The sequence below is a fragment of the Octopus bimaculoides genome, chromosome 1 (genome assembly GCF_046866305.1).
Source record: "Octopus bimaculoides isolate indiv1 chromosome 1, ASM4686630v1, whole genome shotgun sequence".
In the NCBI taxonomy this organism is placed as follows: Eukaryota; Metazoa; Mollusca; class Cephalopoda; order Octopoda; family Octopodidae; genus Octopus; species Octopus bimaculoides.
Genome location: NC_142928.1, coordinates 201,773,111 through 201,797,042, shown reverse-complemented (window position 1 = coordinate 201,797,042; position 23,932 = coordinate 201,773,111). Strand labels below are relative to the sequence as shown.

Genomic DNA, 23,932 nt, shown 5'->3' with positions numbered 1-23,932 from the left:
AAAATGGGACTTGTAACAAGGGGAGGACATCAGACAGGAATGGGATTTCCCAATTAAGTGGGACTTCTAAAAGAATGGTATATCTCATATAAATGGGACTACTAACAAAAATGGGACTTGTAACAAGGGGAGGACTTCTGACAGGAATGGGATTTCCTAATTAAGTGGGACTTCTAAAAGAATGGTATATCTCATATGAATGGGACTTCTAACAAAAATGGGACTTGTAACAAGGGGAGGACATCAGACAGGAATGGGATTTCCCAATTAAGTGGGACTTCTAAAAGAATGATATATCTCATATGAATGGGACTTCTAACAAAAATGGGAATTGTAACAAGGGGAGGACTTCTGACAGGAATGGGATTTCCCAATTAAGTGGGACTTCTAAAAGAATGGTATATCTCATATGAATGGGACTTCTAACAAAAATGGGACTTGTAACAAGAAGAGGACTTCTGACAGGAATGGGATTTCCCAATTAAGTGGGACTTCTAAAAGAATGGTGTATCTCATATGAATGGGACTTCTAACAAAAATGGGACTTGTAACAAAGGGAGGACATCAGACAGGAATGGGATTTCCCAATTAAGTGGGACTTCTAAAAGAATGATATATCTCATATGAATGGGACTTCTAACAAAAATGGGACTTGTAACAAGGGGAGGACTTCTGACAGGAATGGGATTGCCCAATTAAGTGGGACTTCTAAAAGAATGGTATATCTCATATGAATGGGACTTCTAACAAAAATGGGACTTGTAACAAGGGGAGGACATCAGACAGGAATGGGATTTCTCAATTAAGTGAGACTTCTAAAAGAATGGTATATCTCATATGAATGGGACTTCTAACAAAAATGGGACTTGTAACAAGGGGAGGACATCAGACAGGAATGGGATTTCCCAATTAAGTGGGACTTCTAAAAGAATGGTATATCTCATATGAATGGGACTTCTAACAAAAATGGGACTTGTAACAAGGGGAGGACTTCTGACAGGAATGGGATTTCCCAATTAAGTGGGACTTGTAACAAGAAGAGGACTTCTGACAGGAATGGGATTTCCCAATTAAGTGGGACTTCTAAAAGAATGGTGTATCTCATATGAATGGGACTTCTAACAAAAATGGGACTTGTAACAAAGGGAGGACATCAGACAGGAATGGGATTTCCCAATTAAGTGGGACTTCTAAAAGAATGATATATCTCATATGAATGGGACTTCTAACAAAAATGGGAATTGTAACAAGGGGAGGACATCAGACAGGAATGGGATTTCCCAATTAAGTGGGACTTCTAAAAGAATGGTATATCTCATATGAATGGGACTTCTAACAAAAATGGGACATGTAACAAGGGGAGGACATCAGACAGGAATGGGACTTCTCAATTAAGTGGGACTTCTAACAGAATGGTATATCTCATATGAATGGGACTTCTAACAAAAATGGGACTTGTAACAAGGGGAGGACATCAGACAGGAATGGGATTTCTCAATTAAGTGGGACTTCTAAAAAATGGTATATCTCATATGAATGGGACTTCTAACAAAAATGGGACTTGTAACAAGGGGAGGACTTCTGACAGGAATGGGATTTCTCAATTTGGTGGGACTTCTAAAAGAATGGTATATCTCATATGAATGGGACTACTAACAAAAATGGGACTTGTAACAAGGGGAGGACATCAGACAGGAATGGGATTTCCCAATTAAGTGGGACTTCTAAAAGAATGGTATATCTCATATGAATGGGACTACTAACAAAAATGGGACTTGTAACAAGGGGAGGACTTCTGACAGGAATGGGACTTCTCAATTAAGTGGGACTTCTAAAAGAATGGTATTTCTCATATGAATGGGACTTCTAACAAAAATGGGACTTGTAACAAGGGGAGGACATCAGACAGGAATGGGATTTCCCAATTAAGTGGGACTTCTAAAAGAATGGTATATCTCATATGAATGGGACTACTAACAAAAATGGGACTTGTAACAAGGGGAGGACATCAGACAGGAATGGGATTTCCCAATTAAGTGGGACTTCTAAAAGAATGGTATATCTCATATGAATGGGACTACTAACAAAAATGGGACTTGTAACAAGGGGAGGACTTCTGACAGGAATGGGACTTCTCAATTAAGTGGGACTTCTAAAAGAATGGTATTTCTCATATGAATGGGACTTCTAACAAAAATGGGACTTGTAACAAGGGGAGGACATCAGACAGGAATGGGATTTCCCAATTAAGTGGGACTTCTAAAAGAATGGTATATCTCATATGAATGGGACTACTAACAAAAATGGGACTTGTAACAAGGGGAGGACATCAGACAGGAATGGGATTTCCCAATTAAGTGGGACTTCTAAAAGAATGGTATATCTCATATAAATGGGACTACTAACAAAAATGGGACTTGTAACAAGGGGAGGACTTCTGACAGGAATGGGATTTCCTAATTAAGTGGGACTTCTAAAAGAATGGTATATCTCATATGAATGGGACTTCTAACAAAAATGGGACTTGTAACAAGGGGAGGACATCAGACAGGAATGGGATTTCCCAATTAAGTGGGACTTCTAAAAGAATGATATATCTCATATGAATGGGACTTCTAACAAAAATGGGAATTGTAACAAGGGGAGGACTTCTGACAGGAATGGGATTTCCCAATTAAGTGGGACTTCTAAAAGAATGGTATATCTCATATGAATGGGACTTCTAACAAAAATGGGACTTGTAACAAGAAGAGGACTTCTGACAGGAATGGGATTTCCCAATTAAGTGGGACTTCTAAAAGAATGGTGTATCTCATATGAATGGGACTTCTAACAAAAATGGGACTTGTAACAAAGGGAGGACATCAGACAGGAATGGGATTTCCCAATTAAGTGGGACTTCTAAAAGAATGATATATCTCATATGAATGGGACTTCTAACAAAAATGGGAATTGTAACAAGGGGAGGACATCAGACAGGAATGGGATTTCCCAATTAAGTGGGACTTCTAAAAGAATGGTATATCTCATATGAATGGGACTTCTAACAAAAATGGGACTTGTAACAAGGGGAGGACTTCTGACAGGAATGGGATTTCCCAATTAAGTGGGACTTCTAAAAGAATGATATATCTCATATGAATGGGACTTCTAACAAAAATGGGAATTGTAACAAGGGGAGGACATCAGACAGGAATGGGATTTCCCAATTAAGTGGGACTTCTAAAAGAATGGTATATCTCATATGAATGCGGACGCCTCGGCGGCGGACGGCCGCAGCCGAACCGCCGGTGCGATGGAAAGGCCTACGTATCGGCTGCCTTACGAGCCACGCGGCCGGTAGCGTACCCGTAAGTTGGCGATCGAAAGCGCTGTCGGCCGGGAGTGTGTGTGTGTGTTACACGGCGGCCAAGGCGGCCAAGGCGGACGAGAAAGAAGAAGAAGAAGAGGAAGAAGCAGCAGCAAGCGGCAGCGAGAGGGAAGCGATTGGCAGCGAGTAAAGAGAATGCGGACGGCCGCCGGCTAGATGGAAAGGCCGACGTGTCGGCGCTGCGATACGAGCCACGCGGCCGCTACCGTACCCGTGACGGGGCCCGATTCCCGATTCGCGAGTTTGCGGGTCGGGGCCCGGCGGAATAGTCAGGCTCTAGGTGACCCTCATACCCCAAGGGGGTCCAGACTACTATGTAGGGTAGTCGTCGATCGGACGGTCGTACCCTATGACCCGCACCCCGAACCGCAGCCGATTGAAAGGCAGACGGTCGGCCGGCGGCCGGCCGGCCGGGCGCCGCCGCGTACCCGCAGAGCCGATCGAAAGAGGCCGGGAGTGTGTGTGATTTCTCACAAAAATGAGACTTCTAACAAGAATGGAAGAACAAACAATAATTGGACTTCTAACAAGATAGGGACTTCTAATAACAAAAAGGGGACTTCTAACAAGAATGTAACTTCTTTTAATGATAGGACAACAAGAATGGAACTCCTTAGAAAAATGGAAATTCTAACAACAATGAGCTTGTTCCAGAAATGGGACTCCCAAGAAGAACACTACTTCTCACAAGAATAGGTTTATCAAGAGTAATGAGACTTCTCACAAAAATGGGATCCTTACAAGAATGAGACTTCTAACAGGAATTGAATTCTTCATAATAATAGGCCTTGTAAGAAGGATAGGTCTTTTCACGAAAATCAAATGGGACTTCTCACAAAAATGGGACTTCTAACAAGAATGGGATCTCTCAAAAGAAAATGGGACTTCTAGCAACAATGGAATTTCTTATAAAATTGAGATTTCTCACAATAACTGCACCTCCAAAGAAAATGGGGCTTTTCATCATAATGTGAGTTCTGACAAGGATGGGATTTGTCCAAAAATGGTACTCGTAAGAAGAGTAGTACTTCTCACAAGAATGGGTCTATTAACAGGAATGGGACTTTTCACAACTATGAGACTTCTAACAGGAATTGTATTTCTCATGATAACAGGACTTGTAAGGAGCATAGGGCTTTTCACAAAAATGGGACTATTAACAAAAGTGGGAATTCTCACAAAGATTAGTTACCTAACAGGAATAGGACTTTTCAAAAAAAAATTGGACATGTAACAATAACGAAACTCCTCACAAGAATGGAACTTCTCACAAATATAGGTCTTATCATAAAAAGGGGCTTTTCAAAAAATGAAGCTTCTCACAGAATTCGGATTTCTGACAAGAAGGAGACTTCTAAACAAAAATGGGACTTCTAACAAAATGGGGCTTGTAACAATAAAGAGAACAAGTAGGAAACTTCTCACAAACATGGGGCTTTTAAGAAGAATGGGATTTTGGACAAAAACAGGACATCTAACAAAAATGGGCCATCACACAAACCTGGGAATTCTAACAAGAATTGTACGTCTTACAAAAATGGGGCTTCACACATAATTGGTACTTCTAACAAGAAGAGAACTTTAACAAGAATGGGACTTCTCACAAAAATAGTACTTCTATTAAGAATGGGACTTCTCACTAAACGGGACTTCTCCATCATCATCATCGTCATCGTTTAATGTCTGCTTTCCATGCTGGCATGGGTTGGACTGTTTGACTGAGGACTGGCGTGCTAGAAGGCTGCACCAGGCTCTAATCTGATCTGGAAAAGTTTCTACTGCTGGATGCCCTTCCTAACGCCAACCACTCTGAGAGGGTAGTGTATACATTTTATGTGCCACCAGCACGAGGGCCAGTCAGATGGTACTGGCATCGACCACACTCAAATGGTGCTTTTTATGTGCCACCTGCACAGGAGCCAGTCCGGCAGCACTGGCAACAATCACACTTAAATGGTGTCTTTTACGTGCCACTGGCACAGGAGCCAGTCAGGCAACACTGGCAATGATCACATTTGAATGGTTCCTTTTATGTGCCACTGGCATGAGAACCAGTTAGTGGACCTGGCAATGATTACGCTCAAATGGTGCTTTTAATGTTCCACTGGCACAGGTGCCAATCAGGTGGTACTGTCATCATCCACAATAACAATTTCACTTTCCAAAACAGGTCTTCGGAAGCGTAGTTTATTGTCCAATGATTGTAGGGTACTCTTAAATGGGCTGGTTATGCAGCATTGGCATAGGCCAGGGGTTATAGTCTCACTTGGCTTGCTGGGTCTTCTCAAGCACAGCATATCTCCAAAGGTCTTGGTCACTTGTCATTGCCGCGGTGGAGCCCAATGTTCGAAGGTTGTGCTTCACTACCTCATCCCAGGTCTTCCTGAGCCTGCCTCTTCCACAGGTTCCTTCAATTGCTAGGTTGTAACACTTCTTCACACAGCTATCCTCATCCATACGCAACACATGACCATACCAGTGCAGTCGTCTCTCTTGCACTCCACATCTGATGCTTCCTAAGTCCAATTTTTCTCTCAGAGCACTTACACACTGCTGTGTATGCACATTCACATTACACATCCAGCGGAGCATACTGGCTTCATTCCTTGCAAGCTTATGCATATCCTCAGCAGTCACGGCCCATGTTTCACTGCCATGTAGCATAGCTGTTCGCACACATGTGTCATTCAGTCTACCTTTTACTCTGAGTGAGAGGCCCTTTGTCACCAGCAGAGGTAGGAGCTCTCTGAACTTTGCCCAGGCTATTCTTATTCTAGCAGCTACACTTTCAGATCAACTGCCACTACTACTGACTTGGTCACCTAGGTAACAGAAACTATCAACTACTTGTAGTTTTTCCCCCTAAATGGAATTTCTCACAGGAATGGGGCTTTTCAGAAATATGGGATTTCCAGCAAGATGATTTCTAACAAAAATGGTAATTTTCACAACAATGAGACTTCTAACAAGAATGGGACTTCTCACAAAACTGAAACTTCTAATAAGAAGGGGACTCCTTACAAAAATGGAACTCCTCACAAAATGGGATTTGCAACAAAAATGATAATTCTCACAAATATGAAGATTCTAACAAATTGGGACTTCTAAAAATGAGAATTCTTACAAAATTGAGATTTCAAACAAAAGTTTCTGTGGATTTTGAGTAATCTGTAAAAGTTGCTTTCTTAAATTTCTGATTTACATAAGTATTTTATTTCTTTATCTGTGAAGAAGTCTGGGTATTGGTCAATTAATGTTCTGTCTTTCTTATAGTAGTTTTGGTCAGTTAGATGTTTCAATATTTTGTCTTTGTAATCATCCCTCTCCATAATCATTATTACCCCATCCTTATTGGCATCTTTGAGGATGATTCAATTGTCATTCTTCAGTTGGTGTTACTAAAGCTTCCTTTACTTCTTAACAAATGTTCTGTTTGCATTTACAGGCTTTGAGAGTGAATTTGGAAATTTGTGTTTATATATGTATCGAAATGCTTGTCACTTCCCCTGTAAGGGGTGAAGTAAGTTTTATTTCTGACAGCTGACTCATCATTTATATTCTTAATGGGAACGAAATTGGCTCCCTCATATGCTAACCTCATTATGGGTTTCTTACAAAGAAAACTATACAAGTAAGTAGAAAAAGCTTTTGACCAAAATTTTTAGAAAGTTGTCATTGAAAAGTGGAACCCCTTCCTCGATCACTACTTCAGTTTTTTAAGATAAATCAAATAATGATCTATGAATATTTAATAACATCCTCAACATTCTTCACCCATTTATCAAATTCAAAACAAACTAATTATAATGACTTACCAATCCAAGTCATTCATATAAAAATATGCAACTCCACAGTCACAACAGGTATATTTTACAAGGAAAAAGAAACAGTCACACATTAATACTTGAACTTCTACTTTTGTCGTTCTTCACACATCAAATGGAACATGCCATACAGTTTGGCCTGACGTATCTGTACAATGGTTGTTTATGAAAAATTCTCACCAAAACTAAATGCTTGAAAGAGAAGCAAAGACAATATTCATGCAACACTCTTTGAAATTCAACAAGTTATGGTCACTACTTTACAGAATTAACTCGTAGAGGTTCTGCACCAAACTAACTTTCCCAGAAAATAAGGTTAGACAGAAATAATCAAACAGCAGGAGTAGTTGACTACTCAAGATTGAGCTTCTCCATATATATTATTTGGTATGAATTCAATGAAGATTGAAGAAAATGTATGTTTCCATTTGAAATTGGATTTTTGGGATTTCATTCCTATTTGATAGTAATTATGTTACTATAGCCTTGGTCTGATCAAAGCCCTGTGAGTGGATTCGGTAGACAGAAACTGAAAGAAACCTCTTGTGGATCAGGTAATGAAAGTTGCGGAGAGAGTCAGTAGCCCAACTAATCTGGGAGAGTGTTAATCCAGATGAGACACAGTTTGGATTTGTGCCAGGGAGAAGCTCTACTGATGCCGTATTTCTGGTAACACAGCTGCAGGAGAAATTCCTATCAAAGATAAACCTCTGTACTTGGCTTTTGTTGACTTGGAGAAAGTCTTTGACAGATTGCCCAATTCCTTATCTGGTGGTCAACGCAGAAACTAGGGATAGACGAGGGGTTGGTGAGAGCTGTACAATCCTCGTACAGGAACACTATCAGTAAGATGAGGATGGGCAATGAGTACAGCGAAGAATTCAGAGTACATGTAGGGGTTCACCAAGGATCGGTGCTCAGCCCTCTCTTCTTCACATAATCCTCCAAGCAATAACAGAGGAATTCAAGACAGGCTGCCCCTGGGAGTTCCTCTATGCTGATGACCTTACTCTAATAGCTGAATCACTACCAGAACTAGAGAAGAATTTCCAGGTATGGAAACAAGGTCTAGAATAAAAGGGCCTTAGAGTTAACCTAGCAAAAACTTAAGTAAATAGGAAGGCAGAAAAATCACAAATCCCCTCAGATAGATGGCCCTACTCAATCTGTAGAAAAGCATGGTTAGAAACTCCATAAGATGCACCCAATGTAAGCTGTAGACACAAAATGTGCAGCAACATCAAAGGAAGATTAACAGAGAAACTATCCTTTGTATATGGGAGTTGTACAGGCCTAATAAATGATGATGTGGAAAATAGACTCCATTAACTGCCAGGGGGGCGAGCTAGAGGTAATAGATAGCATCCACTATCTAGGCGACCAGGTTAGTAGTGGAGGTGGTTGTTCTGAGAGTATAGATATGAGTATAAGATTAGGTTGGGCAAAGTTCAGAGAGCTCCTACCCCTGCTGGTAACAAAGAGCCTCTCTCTCAGAGAAACACGGCAGTAACACATGGGCTATAACAGTCAAGGACATGCATAGGCTTGAAAGAAATGAAGCCAGTATGCTTCGCTGGATGTGAATGATTGCATCTTGAGAGAAAAGTTAGGCATAAGAAGAACCAGATGTAGTGTGCAAGAGAGACGACTGTGCTGGTCTTGTCATGTGATGAGTATGGGTGAGGACAGCTGTGTAAAGTGCTAATCTCTAACTGTGGAGGAAACCTGTGGTACAGGTAAACCCAGGAAGACATGGGACGAGGTGGTGAAGCATGATCTTCGAACCTTGAACTTCACAGAGGCAATGACTAGTGACCAAGGCCTTTGGGGATGTGCTCTGCTTATGAAGACTCATCAAGTCAAGCGCACCCATGCTGGTGGCACATAATAAAATCAACCTTAAATGTTGGGCCTCATGGAGACAAAGTGGCTGAGTTCTTTTCGAGTGTCAGGCCCACAAAAGCATAGTAGCTGAGTTCCCTTCGAGCATTGGGCTTCATGAATGCAAGTGGCTGAGTTCCATTCAAGCATTGGGCTTCATGGAAGCAAGTGGCTGAGTTCCTTTTGAGTGTTGGGCTTCACGGAGACAATGACCAAAGCCATTGGCATTATGTCATTCTTGAGAAGACCCATCAAGACAAGCACAATCACAGTCGTGGCAGATACTGGTGTCATGCAAATGGCACCTGTGACAGTGGTACGTAAAAACACCCATTACACTCTTTGAGTGGTTGGTGTTAGGAAGGGCATCCAGCCATAGAAAACCATGCCAAATCAGACTGGAGCCTGGTGCAGCATGCCAGTGTGTCATCTCCTGTCAAACCGTCCAACCCATGCCAGCATGGACAATGGATGTTAAATGATGACAAAGATGATGATGATGATGACAACGATGATGACAATGATGATATATATGCATGCATGTGTTTGTTCCCACCACCACTTGATAACTGGTGTTGGTGTGTTTAAATCCCCATAACTTAGTGGTTCAACAAAAGAGAATGATAGAATAAATACCAGACTTTAAATCAATAAGTACTGAGGAGGATTCATTTGACTAAAAATTCTTCAAAGCAGTGCTGCTCCGGCATGGACAGAGAGTAGTGATGAAACAAACAGAAGCTATCTGAATATTGTAAATAATTTGAGCAGAATAAAAATGGTAAATTCTTACCTGTACTGATAGCAGGAATTGCAATTGACGTATAAGACTTTCCTTCAAGAACTAACAAACAATTTTTAACAGCTTTTGAAAGCTGAAATATTTCATTGTTCCGTCCATTATTCCAAACAGGTCCAACAGCATGAATGATAGTCTTGCATTTGAGTTTACCAGCTTTAGTTAACACTACTTCTCCAGTTTTCAGTTCAATCCTTCTTTGTTCCATAATTTCATTGGATTCAATTTGAATTTCAAATCCACCTGCAAAGATATTTGCTTTCTTATGTTCCTGTTTAATACATGTTAATATATAGCAATAATATTAATATGCCACACCTGAAACATGTGTCACGCAAAAGAAAAAGAAATTGTTGAAAGAAGCTTTGTTGGTTAAAGAACATTTTTTAAATAGATCTTTTGTAATTTCTAGGAGAGATTTGAAACCACCACCTATGTGTTGTATTACTACTTCTCAACACCCATGCCATCTGGGTCAATGAAGCAACAATGATTTTCATGAGAAAATTAAGATATTTAAATTTGATGCTGTGTGTCGAGGAAGTGAGAGAGAGTGAGAGAGAGAAAGAGAAAGAAGATGACATGAAAATGTCTTTTTGGAGTGGCTGATTATTTGAATTCCTTTCTACGATTGAACTGAAATTGACCCCTGGTTATTAAACGCCCAACCACATAGATACACATTTGTTTTAGGTCTTCTACCCATTTGAATTCAGCCATACGCCAAATAACATGGTAAGTCTTATGTTCGGAGATTTAAATTTTGAATTTGTTTTAATTATAAAATTACACCTCAGCTAATGGACATTTTTGGCTTACAAATACAACTTTTTATTTCTTTTTCTATATTTTTTGTTAAGTCAGAATCTGTCTGTTTTGGTCAGGATTTTTCCAATTTCTCTTTTCTTGTTTTGGTATCAAGTAATGGACAAAAGCATTTAAAAATAAATTTAAATACATAGAGCTGAAGAAAATCAAAAATATTGATTCTAGTTTTTCCCTTTCCTTAATACTAACAAGAGCATAGTATGAAAGAGATTTGGCTGTTATTTCTAGCAAATTGAACAACCACACAGAGTTGTTCAATTGGTTCACACGCACACACACACAAATGAATGTATGTGTGTATCTGTGTGTATGTAATAATAAGTGTAGCATGGTGGAGATAAACACAACTTTCTCTCCCTATATTTTTTTGTAAACTTAGAATTTCTCTGTTATTATCTGGATGTTTCCAATTTCTTTTTTCTTGTATCAAGCAATTGACAAAAACATTTTTTTAAAAATTCAATTCATAGAGCCGAACAAAATCAAAAATACTAATTCTATTTTATCCTTTTACTTTTTACTTTCCTACAATATAATTAATTACTGTATCCTATATCCTGTGTCCTTGCACATTAGGTGAGTGTTTCAGAAATATTTTCACTTTTCAAACAAAAACTGTCTAATACTCTTTTACTCTTTTACTTGTTTCAGTCATTTGACTGCGGCCATGCTGGAGCACTGCCTTTAGTCGAGGAAATCGACCCCAGGACTTATTCTTTGTAAGCCTAGTACTTATTCTATCGGTCTCTTTTTGCCGAACCGCTAAGTTACGGGGACGTAAACACACCAGCATCGGTTGTCAAGCGATGGTGGGGGGACAAACACAGACACACAAACACACATACATATATATATATACATATATACGACGGGCTTCTTTCAGTTTCCGTCTACCAAATCCACTCACAAGGCTTTGGTCGGCCTGAGGCTATTGTAGAAGACACTTGCCCAAAGTGCCACGCAATGGGACTGAATCCGGAACCATGTGGTTGGTAAGCAAGCTAATTGAAACACTCTGAATCATTTTGGAGATTTATTGTTTTAATAACAAGTTTTAAACTATGGATAACAGCATGAGAGACGCAGCACGAGAGCATCAGTGTAGAAGGAGAAAACAGCTGCACGGGGAATAGTGGGAGGTAATAAGGAATCGAAGTTGAATGAGGATGAGACACAGAAGAAAGGAAATATGTGAAGAGAGGAGGAAAGGTATCCTACGGAATAGGATGGAAAGAAATCAGCAAAGAATAGGACAAAGGAACCAGGACCAAAGAGAAGTGTATTTTCAAAATAAGAGAGATAAAGATCAACAGAATCGAGAACACAAGAGTGAAGAGCAAAGGCAGGTGTACTTAGAAAATATAAGAAACAGATTCCAAGAAAGAAGGTGTTGTGCCGACGCCCGAAGGCAAAGAAGTAGGATCGCCGAAGACATATGAATAAAGGGAGTCTGGCCATGGTAGGAGTGTTGAGTAGCAGTCAAGAAGCAGTTGTGCAGCAGTTGAGTAGAGATCATTCGAAGGTGCTAGATAGCAGTAGCTTGAGACATAAAAGAAGGGAAAATATGGAAAAAGACGAAGGACAGAATCAACTTCAAGATATGAGGAACAGAATTCAAGAAAGAAGGGAATATATGGAAGAAGATGAAAGGAAGAATTACCTTCAAGATATGAGAAACAGAGTTCAAGAAAGAAGGGAAAAAATGGAAAAAGATGAAAGGCAGAATTACCTTCAAGATATGAGAAACAGAGTTCAAGAAAGAAGGGAAAATATGGAAGAAGATGAAAGGCAGAATTACATTCAAGATATGAGAAACAGAGTTGAAGAAAGAAGAGAAAATATGGAAGAAGATGAAAGGCAGAATTACCTTCAAGATATGAGAAACAGAATTCAAGAAGGAAGGGAAAATATGGAAGAATATGAAAGGCAGAATTACCTTCAAGATATGAGAAACAGAGTTCAAGAAATAAGGGAAAATATGGAAGAAGATGAAAGGCAGAATTACCTTCAAGATATGAGAAACAGAGTTCAAAAGAAGGGAAAATATGGAAGAAGATGGAAGGTAGAATTACTTTCAAGATATGAGAAACAGAATTCAAGAAAGAAAGGAAAATATGGAAGAAGATGAAAGGCAGAATTACCTTCAAAATATGAGAATCAGAGTTCAAGAAAGAAGGGAAAATAAGGATGAAGATGAAAGGAAGAATTACTTTCAAGATATGAGAAAGAGAGTTCAAGAAAGATGGGAAAATATGGAAGAAGAGGAAAGGAAGAATTACGTGCAAGATATGAAAACCACAATTCAAAAAAGAAGGCAAAATATGGAAAAACATGAAAGGCAGAATTACCTTCAAGAAATGAGGAAGACGGATCAAGGAAGAAGGGAAAATATAGAAAAAGATGAAAGGAAGAATTACTTTCGAGGTATGACAAACAGAGTTCAAGAAAGAAGGGAAAATATGGATGAAGATGAAAGGAAGAATTACCTTCAAGATATGAGAAACAGAGTTCAAGAAAGAAGGGAAAATATGGAAAAAGATGAAAGGCAGAATTACATTCAAAATATGAGAAACAGAGTTCAAGAAAGAAGGGAAAATATGGAAGAAGATGAAAGGCAGAATTACCTTCAAGGTATGAGAAAGAGAGTTCAAGAAAGAAGGGAAAATATGGAAGAAGATGCAAGGCAGAATTACCTTCAAGAAATGAGAAAGAGAGTTCAAGAAAGAAGGGAATATATGGAAGAAGATGAAAGGCAGAATTACCTTCAAGATATGAGAAACAGAATTCCAGAAAGAACGGAAAATATGGAAGAAGGTGACAGGCAGAATTACCTTCAAGATATGAGAAAGAGAGTTCAAGAAAGAAGGGGAAATATGGAAGAAGATGAAAGACAGAATTACCTTCAAGATATGAGAAACAGAATTCCAGAAAGAACGGAAAATATGGAAGAAGGTGACAGGCAGAATTACCTTCAAGATATGAGAAAGAGAGTTCAAGAAAGAAGGGGAAATATGGAAGAAGATGAAAGGCAAAATTACCTTCAAGATATGAAAAACACAATTCAAAAAAGAAGGCAAAATATGGAAAAAGATGAAAGGCAGAATTACCTTCAAGAAATGAGGAAGACGGATCAAGGAAGAAGGGAAAATATAGAAAAAGATGAAAGGAAGAATTACTTTCAAGGTATGACAAACAGAGTTCAAGAAAGAAGGGAAAATATGGATGAAGATGAAAGGAAGAATTACCTTCAAGATATGAGAAACAGAGTTCAAAAGAAGGGAAAATATGGAAGAAGATGGAAGGTAGAATTACTTTCAAGATATGAGAAAGAGAGTTCAGGGAAAGATGGGAAAATATGGAAGAAGAGGAAAGGAAGAATTACCTTCAAGATATGAAAAACACAATTCAAAACAGAAGGCAAAATATGGAAAAAGATGAAAGGCAGAATTACCTTCAAGAAATGAGGAAGACGGATCAAGGAAGAAGGGAAAATATAGAAAAAGATGAAAGGAAGTTCAAGAATGTAGGGAAAATATGGAAAAAGATGAAAGGCAGAATTACCTTCAAAATATGAGAAAGCGAGTTCAAGAAAGAAGGGAAAATATGGAAGAAGATGAAAGGCAGAATTACATTCAAGATATGAGAAACAGAGTTGAAGAAAAAAGAGAAAATATGGAAGAAGATGAAAGGCAGAATTACCTTCAAGATATGAGAAACAGAATTCAAGAAGGAAGGGAAAATATGGAAGAATATGAAAGGCAGAATTACCTTCAAGATATGAGAAACAGAATTCAAGAAGGAAGGGAAAATATGGAAGAAGATGAAAGGCAGAATTACCTTCAAGATATGAGAAACAGAATTCCAGAAAGAACGGAAAATATGGAAGAAGGTGACAGGCAGAATTACCTTCAAGATATGAGAAAGAGAGTTCAAGAAAGAAGGGGAAATATGGAAGAAGATGAAAGACAGAATTACCTTCAAGATATGAGAAACAGAATTCCAGAAAGAACGGAAAATATGGAAGAAGGTGACAGGCAGAATTACCTTCAAGATATGAGAAAGAGAGTTCAAGAAAGAAGGGGAAATATGGAAGAAGATGAAAGGCAAAATTACCTTCAAAATATGAGAATCAGAGTTCAAGAAAGAAGGGAAAATAAGGATGAAGATGAAAGGAAGAATTACTTTCAAGATATGAGAAAGAGAGTTCAAGAAAGATGGGAAAATATGGAAGAAGAGGAAAGGAAGAATTACCTTCAAGATATGAAAAACACAATTCAAAAAAGAAGGCAAAATATGGAAAAAGATGAAAGGCAGAATTACCTTCAAGAAATGAGGAAGACGGATCAAGGAAGAAGGGAAAATATAGAAAAAGATGAAAGGAAGAATTACTTTCAAGGTATGACAAACAGAGTTCAAGAAAGAAGGGAAAATATGGATGAAGATGAAAGGAAGAATTACCTTCAAGAAATGAGGAAGACGGATCAAGGAAGAAGGGAAAATATAGAAAAAGATGAAAGGAAGTTCAAGAATGTAGAGAAAATATGGAAAAAGATGAAAGGCAGAATTACCTTCAAGGTATGAGAAAGAGAGTTCAAGAAAGAAGGGAATATATGGAAGAAGATGAAAGGCAGAATTACCTTCAAGATATGAGAAAGAGTTCAAGAAAGAAGGGAAAATATGGAAGAAGAGGAAAGGCAGAATTACCTTCAAGGTATGAGAAAGAGAGTTCAAGAAAGAATGGAAAATATGGAAAAAGATGCAAGGCAGAATTACCTTCAAAATATGAGAAAGAGAGTTCAAGAAAGAAGGGAAAATATGGAAGAAGATGAAAGGCAGAATTACATTCAAGATATGAGAAACAGAGTTGAAGAAAGAAGAGAAAATATGGAAGAAGATGAAAGGCAGAATTACCTTCAAGATATGAGAAACAGAATTCAAGAAGGAAGGGAAAATATGGAAGAATATGAAAGGCAGAATTACCTTCAAGATATGAGAAACAGAATTCAAGAAGGAAGGGAAAATATGGAAGAAGATGAAAGGAAGAATTACCTTCAAGATATGAGAAACAGAGTTCAAAAGAAGGGAAAATATGGAAGAAGATGGAAGGTAGAATTACTTTCAAGATATGAGAAACAGAATTCAAGAAGGAAAGGAAAATATGGAAAAAGATGAAAGGCAGAATTACCTTCAAGAAATGAGGAAGACGGATCAGAATTACATTCAAGATATGAGAAACAGAGTTGAAGAAAGAAGAGAAAATATGGAAGAAGATGAAAGGCAGAATTACTTTCAAGATATGAGAAACAGAATTCAAGAAGGAAGGGAAAATATGGAAGAATATGAAAGGCAGAATTACCTTCAAGATATGAGAAACAGAATTCAAGAAGGAAGGGAAAATATGGAAGAAGATGAAAGGAAGAATTACCTTCAAGATATGAGAAACAGAGTTCAAAAGAAGGGAAAATATGGAAGAATATGAAAGGTAGAATTACCTTCAAGATATGAGAAACAGAATTCAAGAAGGAAAGGAAAATATGGAAGAAGATGAAAGGAAGAATTACCTTCAAGATATGAGAAACAGAGTTCAAAAGAAGGGAAAATATGGAAGAAGATGAAAGGAAGAATTACTTTCAAGATATAAGAAAGAGAGTTCAAGAAAGATGGGAAAATATGGAAGAAGAGGAAAGGAAGAATTACCTTCAAGATATGAAAAACACAATTCAAAAAAGAAGGCAAAATATGGAAAAAGATGAAAGGCAGAATTACCTTCAAGAAATGAGGAAGACGGATCAAGGAAGAAGGGAAAATATAGAAAAAGATGAAAGGAAGAATTACTTTCAAGGTATGAGAAAGAGAGTTCAAGAAAGAAGGGAAAATATGGAAAAAGATGAAAGGCAGAATTACCTTCAAAATATGAGAAAGAGAGTTCAAGAAAGAAGGGAAAATATGGAAGAAGATGAAAGGCAGAATTACCTTCAAGGTATGAGAAAGAGAGTTCAAGAAAGAAGGGAAAATATGGAAGAAGATGAAAGGCAGAATTACCTTCAAGGTATGAGAAAGAGAGTTCAAGAAAGAAGGGAAAATATGGAAGAAGATGAAAGGCAGAATTACCTTCAAGGTGTGAGAAAGAGAGTTCAAGAAAGAAGGGAAAATATGGAAGAAGATGAAAGGCAGAATTACCTTCAAGGTATGAGAAAAAGAGTTCAAGAAAGAAGGGAAAATATGGAAGAAGATGAAAGGCAAAATTACCTTCAAGATATGAGAAAGAGAGTTCAAGAAAGAAGGGAATATATGGAAGAAGATGAAAGGAAGAATTACCTTCAAGATATGAGAAACAGAGTTCAAGAAAGAAGGGGAAATATGGAAGAAGATGAAAGGCAGAATTACCTTCAAAATACGAGAAACAGAGTTCAAGAAAGAAGGGAAAATATTGAAGAAGATGAAAGGCAGAATTACCTTCAAGATACGAGAAAGAGAGTTAAAGAAAGAAGGGAATATATGGAAGAAGATGAAAGGCAGAATTACCTTCAAGATATGAGAAAGAGTGTTCAAGAAAGAAGGGAATATATGGAAAAAGGTGACAGGCAGTATTACCTTCAAGATAAGAGGAAGAGTGTTAAAGAAAGACGCCCGAAGGCAAAGAAATAGGATCTCCAAAGACATATGAATAGAGGGAGTCTGGCCATGGTAGGAGTGTTGAGTAGCAGTCAAGTAGCAGTTGTGTACCAGTTGAGTAGAGATCATCCGAAGGTACTAGATAGCAGAAGCTTAAGACATAAAAGAATGGAAAATATGGAAGAAGATGAAAGGCAGTGTTACCTTCAAGATATGAGAAACAGAATTCAAGAAAGAAGGGAAAATATGGAAGAAGATGAAAGGCAGAATTACCTTCAAGATATGAGAAACAGAATTCAAGAAAGAAGGGAAAATATGGAAGAAGATGAAAGGAAGAATTACCTTCAAGATATGAGAAAGAGAGTTCAAGAAAGAAGGGAAAATATGGATGAAGATGAAAGGCAGAATTATTTTATGACAGACAGAACTTCAAATACAAAGACACAATATAATAAAAAGAACAACAAAATTCTCAATTTACGATTCGTGTGATGAATATACTATGCCCAAAGAGTCATGCATGTAGATTTCCGCAGGAAGCATTTAAGTGCTGCCATAATGGTAAGGTTTCCTTGCTGAATCTAGAAGAATATCCTGAGCAGATAAAACAACTTTTGAAGAATACCGACATTGAAGGAATGAACTTTAGACAGAACATCAGACACTATAACTCAATGTATTTATTTGTCACATATGGAGCCAATGTTACATCACCCCCTGGTCATGGCCCTGTTGCAATATACTTTTCTACTAGAGGCACAACCTCAGTATGCAACTGGTACTTAATTTATCGATCCCGAAAGGAAGAAAGGCAAAGTCGACCTTTGCAGAAGTTGAACCCAGAACTTAAAGACAGACGAAATACCACTAAGCATTTCGCCCGGCATGCTAACGATTCTGCCAGCTTTAACTGTTACAATATATAAATATTTCTCATGGCACCAGCAACGCAATTTGTGGCCGCTTACATTTTTCATGTTTTCTGTGAATTTTTCACAAGTCCAGTTCGTCATGTATTAATATATTATATTCTAAGTTATTATACATATATGTTATATATGAGGTGAGACCCAACAGAAACCGGAATAACACAATATTAATTTATTCACTTAGCTTTAAATGTTTACACTTTTATCATTTTCAAAATATTCTCCATTTGAAACAATGCATCAGTCTAAACCTAACCCTAACCCTAAGTTTCCCACTATTCCAAGCAGTGCTGGAACTCTTGCAAAGTGATGCCTTTTAATGCCTCTGTCACTTTTTCTTCACCTCTTCCACATCTGCAAATTCCGTAACACCAGCTTTCATCACCAGTGATGACCTGTGGAAAAAGGTCCATCTCAACTTTCAACTGTTCTCTCAATTCATGACATGCATTCAACTGTGACTGCTTCTGATCTTCCAAACAACACACAAATTTTGCTGCAACTCTTTTCAACTACAATTCCTCACTCAAAATTTGTTGGCCGAAGCTCTAAGACACCCCAGTCATATCAACAAGTTGTTCAATTGTTCAATGACAGTCCAAGATCATTTCATGAAGTTTCATGATGTTTTCATTCGTTTGGGAGGTCGACAGTCATCCTGAACGAGGTCAGTCTTCAAGCAACAAGTGACCATTCTTAAAGTGTGGAAATCACTCATAAATTTGTGCTTTGCTGATGGCAGAATCCTTGCAAGCTAATTGAAGCAAGACAAATGTTTCAGCTGCCGTTTTCTGCAGTAGAAAACAGAATTGCATAGAAGCATGTGGTTCTTTCATTTCCGCCATCAGAGAAATCAATGAACAAGGGAGAAGCACTGGAAAACTAACACATACAGGGGATGGACAAAATAATGGAAACACCTTAAAATTTCAAACAAACTTGTTTCCAAAGGAATATTTGTCCATTCTTCAGCTAAAACAGTCTCCAGTTCTTGTAGTGATGATGGTGGAAGATATCAATTCCTTACTTGTTTTTCTAAAATGCACCATAAATGTTCAACAATATTGAGATCTGGGGACTGTGGTGGCCAGATAAGATGTTCAACTTCACTAGAATGTTCCTCGTGCCATTCAGTAACAACTTTAGCTGTGTGAATTGGTGCATTATCATCCTGAAGGATTTCATTTCTCTCCACAAACAGTTCTGCAACCATAGGATGAATTTGATCAGATAAAATGCTTAAATAGTCTTGACTATTAATTCTGCCATGAAGGGAAACCATTGGGCCAGCAGATTTCCAAGATATAGCCTCCCCCCACCACCACCAGATCATCACTGATCCTCCTCCATGTTTAACAGTTGGAAGAAAGCAGTCTGGGTCAAATGCTTCTGTTGGCTGTCTCCACAGGTATACTCGGCCGGTGGTCAGAAATAAGGTAAAGGATGACTCGTCCGAGAAAATAACATTCTTCCACTGTTCTAGGGAACAATTCTGTAGGTTTTTACACCACTCTAAATGCTTTGCAATGTTTGTTTTTGCAAGTTAAGGTTTTCTGATTGCAGCCATTCCATGACATCTGGCATTGTGCAATTCCTGGCAAACAGATTTTGTGGAAACTGGGTTCTCGGGGTGGTCATTAAGCTCTGCCGTAATTTTGGGAGCTGTACATTTGTGTACCTTTCTAACAATTCGTGTAAGAGTCCGACGGTCCCTATCTCAAAATTTTAGTTTTCTTCAGGAGTTGTGTTTTGATGAGGAGGTTTTTCTCTCCTTCTCAAAGGCTGTCATTGCTTTCGAGACAGTACTTCTTCATACACCAAACATTTCGGCTGTTTTTGTTATGCTAGCGCCTGCCATACAAGCACCAACAATTTGACCTCTTTGAAAGTCCATCATTTTAATGAATTTTAATTCCCTTTTTCTGATGATATCTGAAAAGAACAGCAATTTTAGCAAAACATATTAAGCAACAATAATAATAAATTAAAAAACATAAAGCTTTTGATGGTTTTATAAATATTTCAAAAGTATGATGTTATGATGCAAGGTGTTTCCATTATTTCGTCCAACCCCTGTACTATGTGGCAGCATAAAAACAGACTAATGATTGAGGGTTGCATCAAGTGCCCTCTAGCAGTGGAAGCTTGAACTACAATGGGCTTTTGAGTACTCCCTCATAGTACTTGTATATATGTATGTATACCTATAGACATACATACATATATACAAGTAATACGTGTGTATCATTGGCGATTTTCTTCTTCCGTCTTCCCTTCTTTGGACTTTTCTCTATTTCTGATGAAGAGCTTGTTTTTCATAGAAAACTGGAAATGACACATCACTTGTGACAACTATTGTGTGCTGTCAAGACCTGGCTCCTCACCCACAGGCACAAAACCGCCATGATCAGCTGCTAACCACTAAAGCTTTTTTTAAAATTCTCTCTCTGATTATTTCTTCATGTTCCTTTCTGTTGAAGAGCGTAGGCTCGAAGCATAAAAGACTTTCTCACCTTGCCGAGCGTTAAACTAATACACCTGTTTGTTGTTTACACAACCGTCTTCGTCTTTTGTTTTTTTGTAAAAGAGTATGTATATACCTCCCAAAGGACTGTTAGCATCCAAGTTCCCTGGCTTTATCCAGTGTATCAGTGAAATAATAAAAAGATGTTAGCTTTTCACTGATGCAAAAGAGTATATTATCATTTATGTATAAGAAAAGAAAATGGAGAAATTGATGGACAGACATGAAAACTCCAACAACAAATAACATCAATTGAGTATTTCACTAGGGTTAGAAATCGATACGAAAAAGAATCACATCCCGCAGTTATATACATGTTAATGTTTTTTAAATAAACCCTTACTTGTGGAGATGCATTGTTATTATTATTATTATTATTATTATTATTATTTATTTATTTATCTTTTTTTTTTTATTTTGTTTTTAAATCTTATTTGTGTGCATAGATTTGTATAAACAATGCTTTCGATACAGTTAGTGGTAAGTAGATCAATTTATTCAAATCAAGGATTTGATTAAAAAAAAAACAGTAGAGTTCATCTATAGACTTATTGACAAGAAAATGGAAAAGCAGGGAAGTACCAAAACTGACAAAGGAGTACCACTGTTGAATTAGTTTAGAACAAAAAGATACCCACCACCAAATATTCACCAAGAAAACTTTGAAGATGAGTCGTGGAAAATAGTAAGAAATGTTAAATTTTGAAAATACCCTCATAGAAGAAATACGCATTTCAGAAAGATTAAAACAATAATCTTAGAACTTAAGATAATTTTGGAAAGATTAATACAATAATCTTGGAACTTAAAAGAAAGGATGGTATTATCATACACTTGGACAAGACTAGGAATATATATAATCTGAATTATATATTACTATCATGAAATATTAAAAAAGAAAATTACTAACAGTTACAAAATAACTAATAAAAATATATTGAGAACTATTAACCTAATATCTAAACAGATAATGACCGATTACAAATTGGACGATGGCATGAAACCTTTTGTTCCAAAGAAACCTAGAATTATGCTAAAAGACCATCAGGAGAATTTCTTTGGCAACCCTAAAGTAAGATTAATTTGTCCAGGTAAATCAGACTTAGGTAAGCTAAACTACGCCATTATAGATAATTATACCAGCAGTTAAGAATATGATAAAATTAAAACTTTGGTCTAATACGTAAAAAATAATTGTTTGGTTTAATGGAATTGAAAATAAAAAAAAGAAGAAATTTTTATAAATTCATACAGATAATTATTACTCTTCTATTAACCATATATTATATATATAAATTTTGGGTAGAGGTAGGGTCCACTAAGGATCAGTCCTCTGCCCCCTCCTATTTATCATAGTCCTCCAGGCAATAACACAGGAATTCAGGACAGGATGCCCCTGGGAGTTCCTCTATGCTGATGACCTTGCACTAATTGCTGAGACAATATCAGAACTAGAGGAGAAGTTTCAGGTGTGGAAGCAAGGATTAGGATGGAAGGGCCTTAGAGTCAACCTAGCTAAAACCAAAGTTCTAATAAGTAGGAAGGTAGATAAAACACAAACCCCTTCGGGTAGATGGCCCTGTTCGATTTGTAGAAAAGATGTAGGTCGTAACTCTATAAGATGTACCCAGTGCAAGTTATGGACACATAAGAGGTACAGCAATATCAAAGGAAGGTTAACTAGGAAGTTACTTTTTGTATGTGGCAGATGTTCAGGTGCAATAAACACTGTAAACAAACAGGAAACAACTTCTGTCGCATTCCAGGGAGAAAAACTAGATGTAGTTGATAGCTTCCGCTATCTGGGTGACCAAGTTAGTAGTGGGGGAGGGTGCGCTGAAAGTGTAGCTTCTAGAATAAGAATAGCTTGGGTAAAGTTCAGAGAGCTTTTACCTCTGCTGGTGACAAAGGGCCTCTCACTCAGAATAAAAGGCAGACTGTATGACGCATGTGTATGAACAGCCATGCTACATGGCAGTGAAACATGAGCCATGACTGCTGAGTACATGCGTAAGCTGACAAGGAATGAAGCCAGTATGCTCTGATGGATGTGTAATGTCAGTGTGGATACTGGACAGAGTGTAAGTACCTTGAGAGAAAAGTTAGACCTAAGAAGCATCAGTTGTGGTGTGCAAGAGAGACGATTGCGCTGGTATGGACATATGGCGAGAATGGATGAGGATAGTTGTGTGAAAAAGTGCCACACCCTAGCAGTGGAGGGAACCTGTGGAAAAGGTAGGCCAAGGAAGACCTGGGATGAGGTGGTGAAGCATGACCTTCGAAATTTAGGCTTTACCGAGGCAATGACTAGTGACCGAGACCTTTGGAAATATGCAGTGCATGAGAAGACCCAGCAAGGCAAGTGAGACCATAATCTGTGGCCTCTGCCAGAAGTGTAGCCAGCTCACTTATTCGTATCTTTACTTCATTGGACACTAAACTCTGCTTGCAAAGACCTGTTGAGGCAAGTGAATCGTAATCGAAATCGAACCAAATTCGAAGACTGGCACCCATGCCAACTTCTACTTCATTGGACACTAAACTCTGCTTGTGAAGGCCTGTTGGGGCAAGTGATATCGAAATAGTAATTGAACCATATTCGATGACCGACCGGCACCTGTGCCAGTAGAGCACTAACAGTACCGTCCGAGCGTGATCATTACTAGAGCAGCTGTCTGGCTTCTGTGTTAGTGGCACGTAAAACTCACCGTTTGAGCATGATCGTTACCAGCGTCGCCTTACTGGCATTTGTGATGGTGGCATGTTAGAAAATCATTTCAGCGAGGTCGTTGCCAGTGCCGCATTAGAAAATCATTTGAGCGTGGCCGTTTCCAGTACCGCGTGACTGGCCCTCGTGCTGGTGGCATGTAAAAGCACCCACTACACTCTCGGAGTGGTTGGCATTAGGAAGGGCATCCAGCTGTAGAAACTCTGCCAGATCAGATTGGAGCCTAGTGCAGCCATCCAGTTCACCAATCCTTAGTCAAATCGTCCAAACCATGCTAGCATAGAAACAGGACGTTAAACGATGATGATGATGATGATTAAATACGTCTCTTTTGTTTGTGGGAAAAACTCTTAACTAACTATGGAAGAAATTAACATAATTTTAGCTGTCAGGAAAATAGTTATTGACTTTCACAACCAATATTGGATTTAAAA

At 38.2% G+C, this 23,932-nt stretch overlaps 2 protein-coding genes across 7 annotated transcripts in view; one reads left to right on the top strand and one right to left on the bottom strand.

Moving 5' to 3' along the window:
• LOC149137947 (protein mono-ADP-ribosyltransferase PARP14-like) overlaps nucleotides 1-23,932 on the top strand; it is a 507,224-nt gene that overhangs the window by 233,569 nt on the left and 249,723 nt on the right. The gene's annotated exons all lie outside the window — the stretch shown is intronic.
• The window catches only part of LOC149137950 (uncharacterized), a 72,335-nt gene continuing 58,131 nt past the window's right edge, over nucleotides 9,729-23,932 (bottom strand). For all 4 annotated transcript variants that reach the window (XM_089340459.1, XM_089340308.1, XM_089340380.1 and 1 more), the window contains one exon: nucleotides 9,729-10,117. In XM_089340459.1, coding sequence (XP_089196585.1) covers nucleotides 9,744-10,117 — 374 coding nt within the window. In that variant the 3' untranslated portion in view covers nucleotides 9,729-9,743. The remainder of the gene's footprint in view (nucleotides 10,118-23,932) is intronic.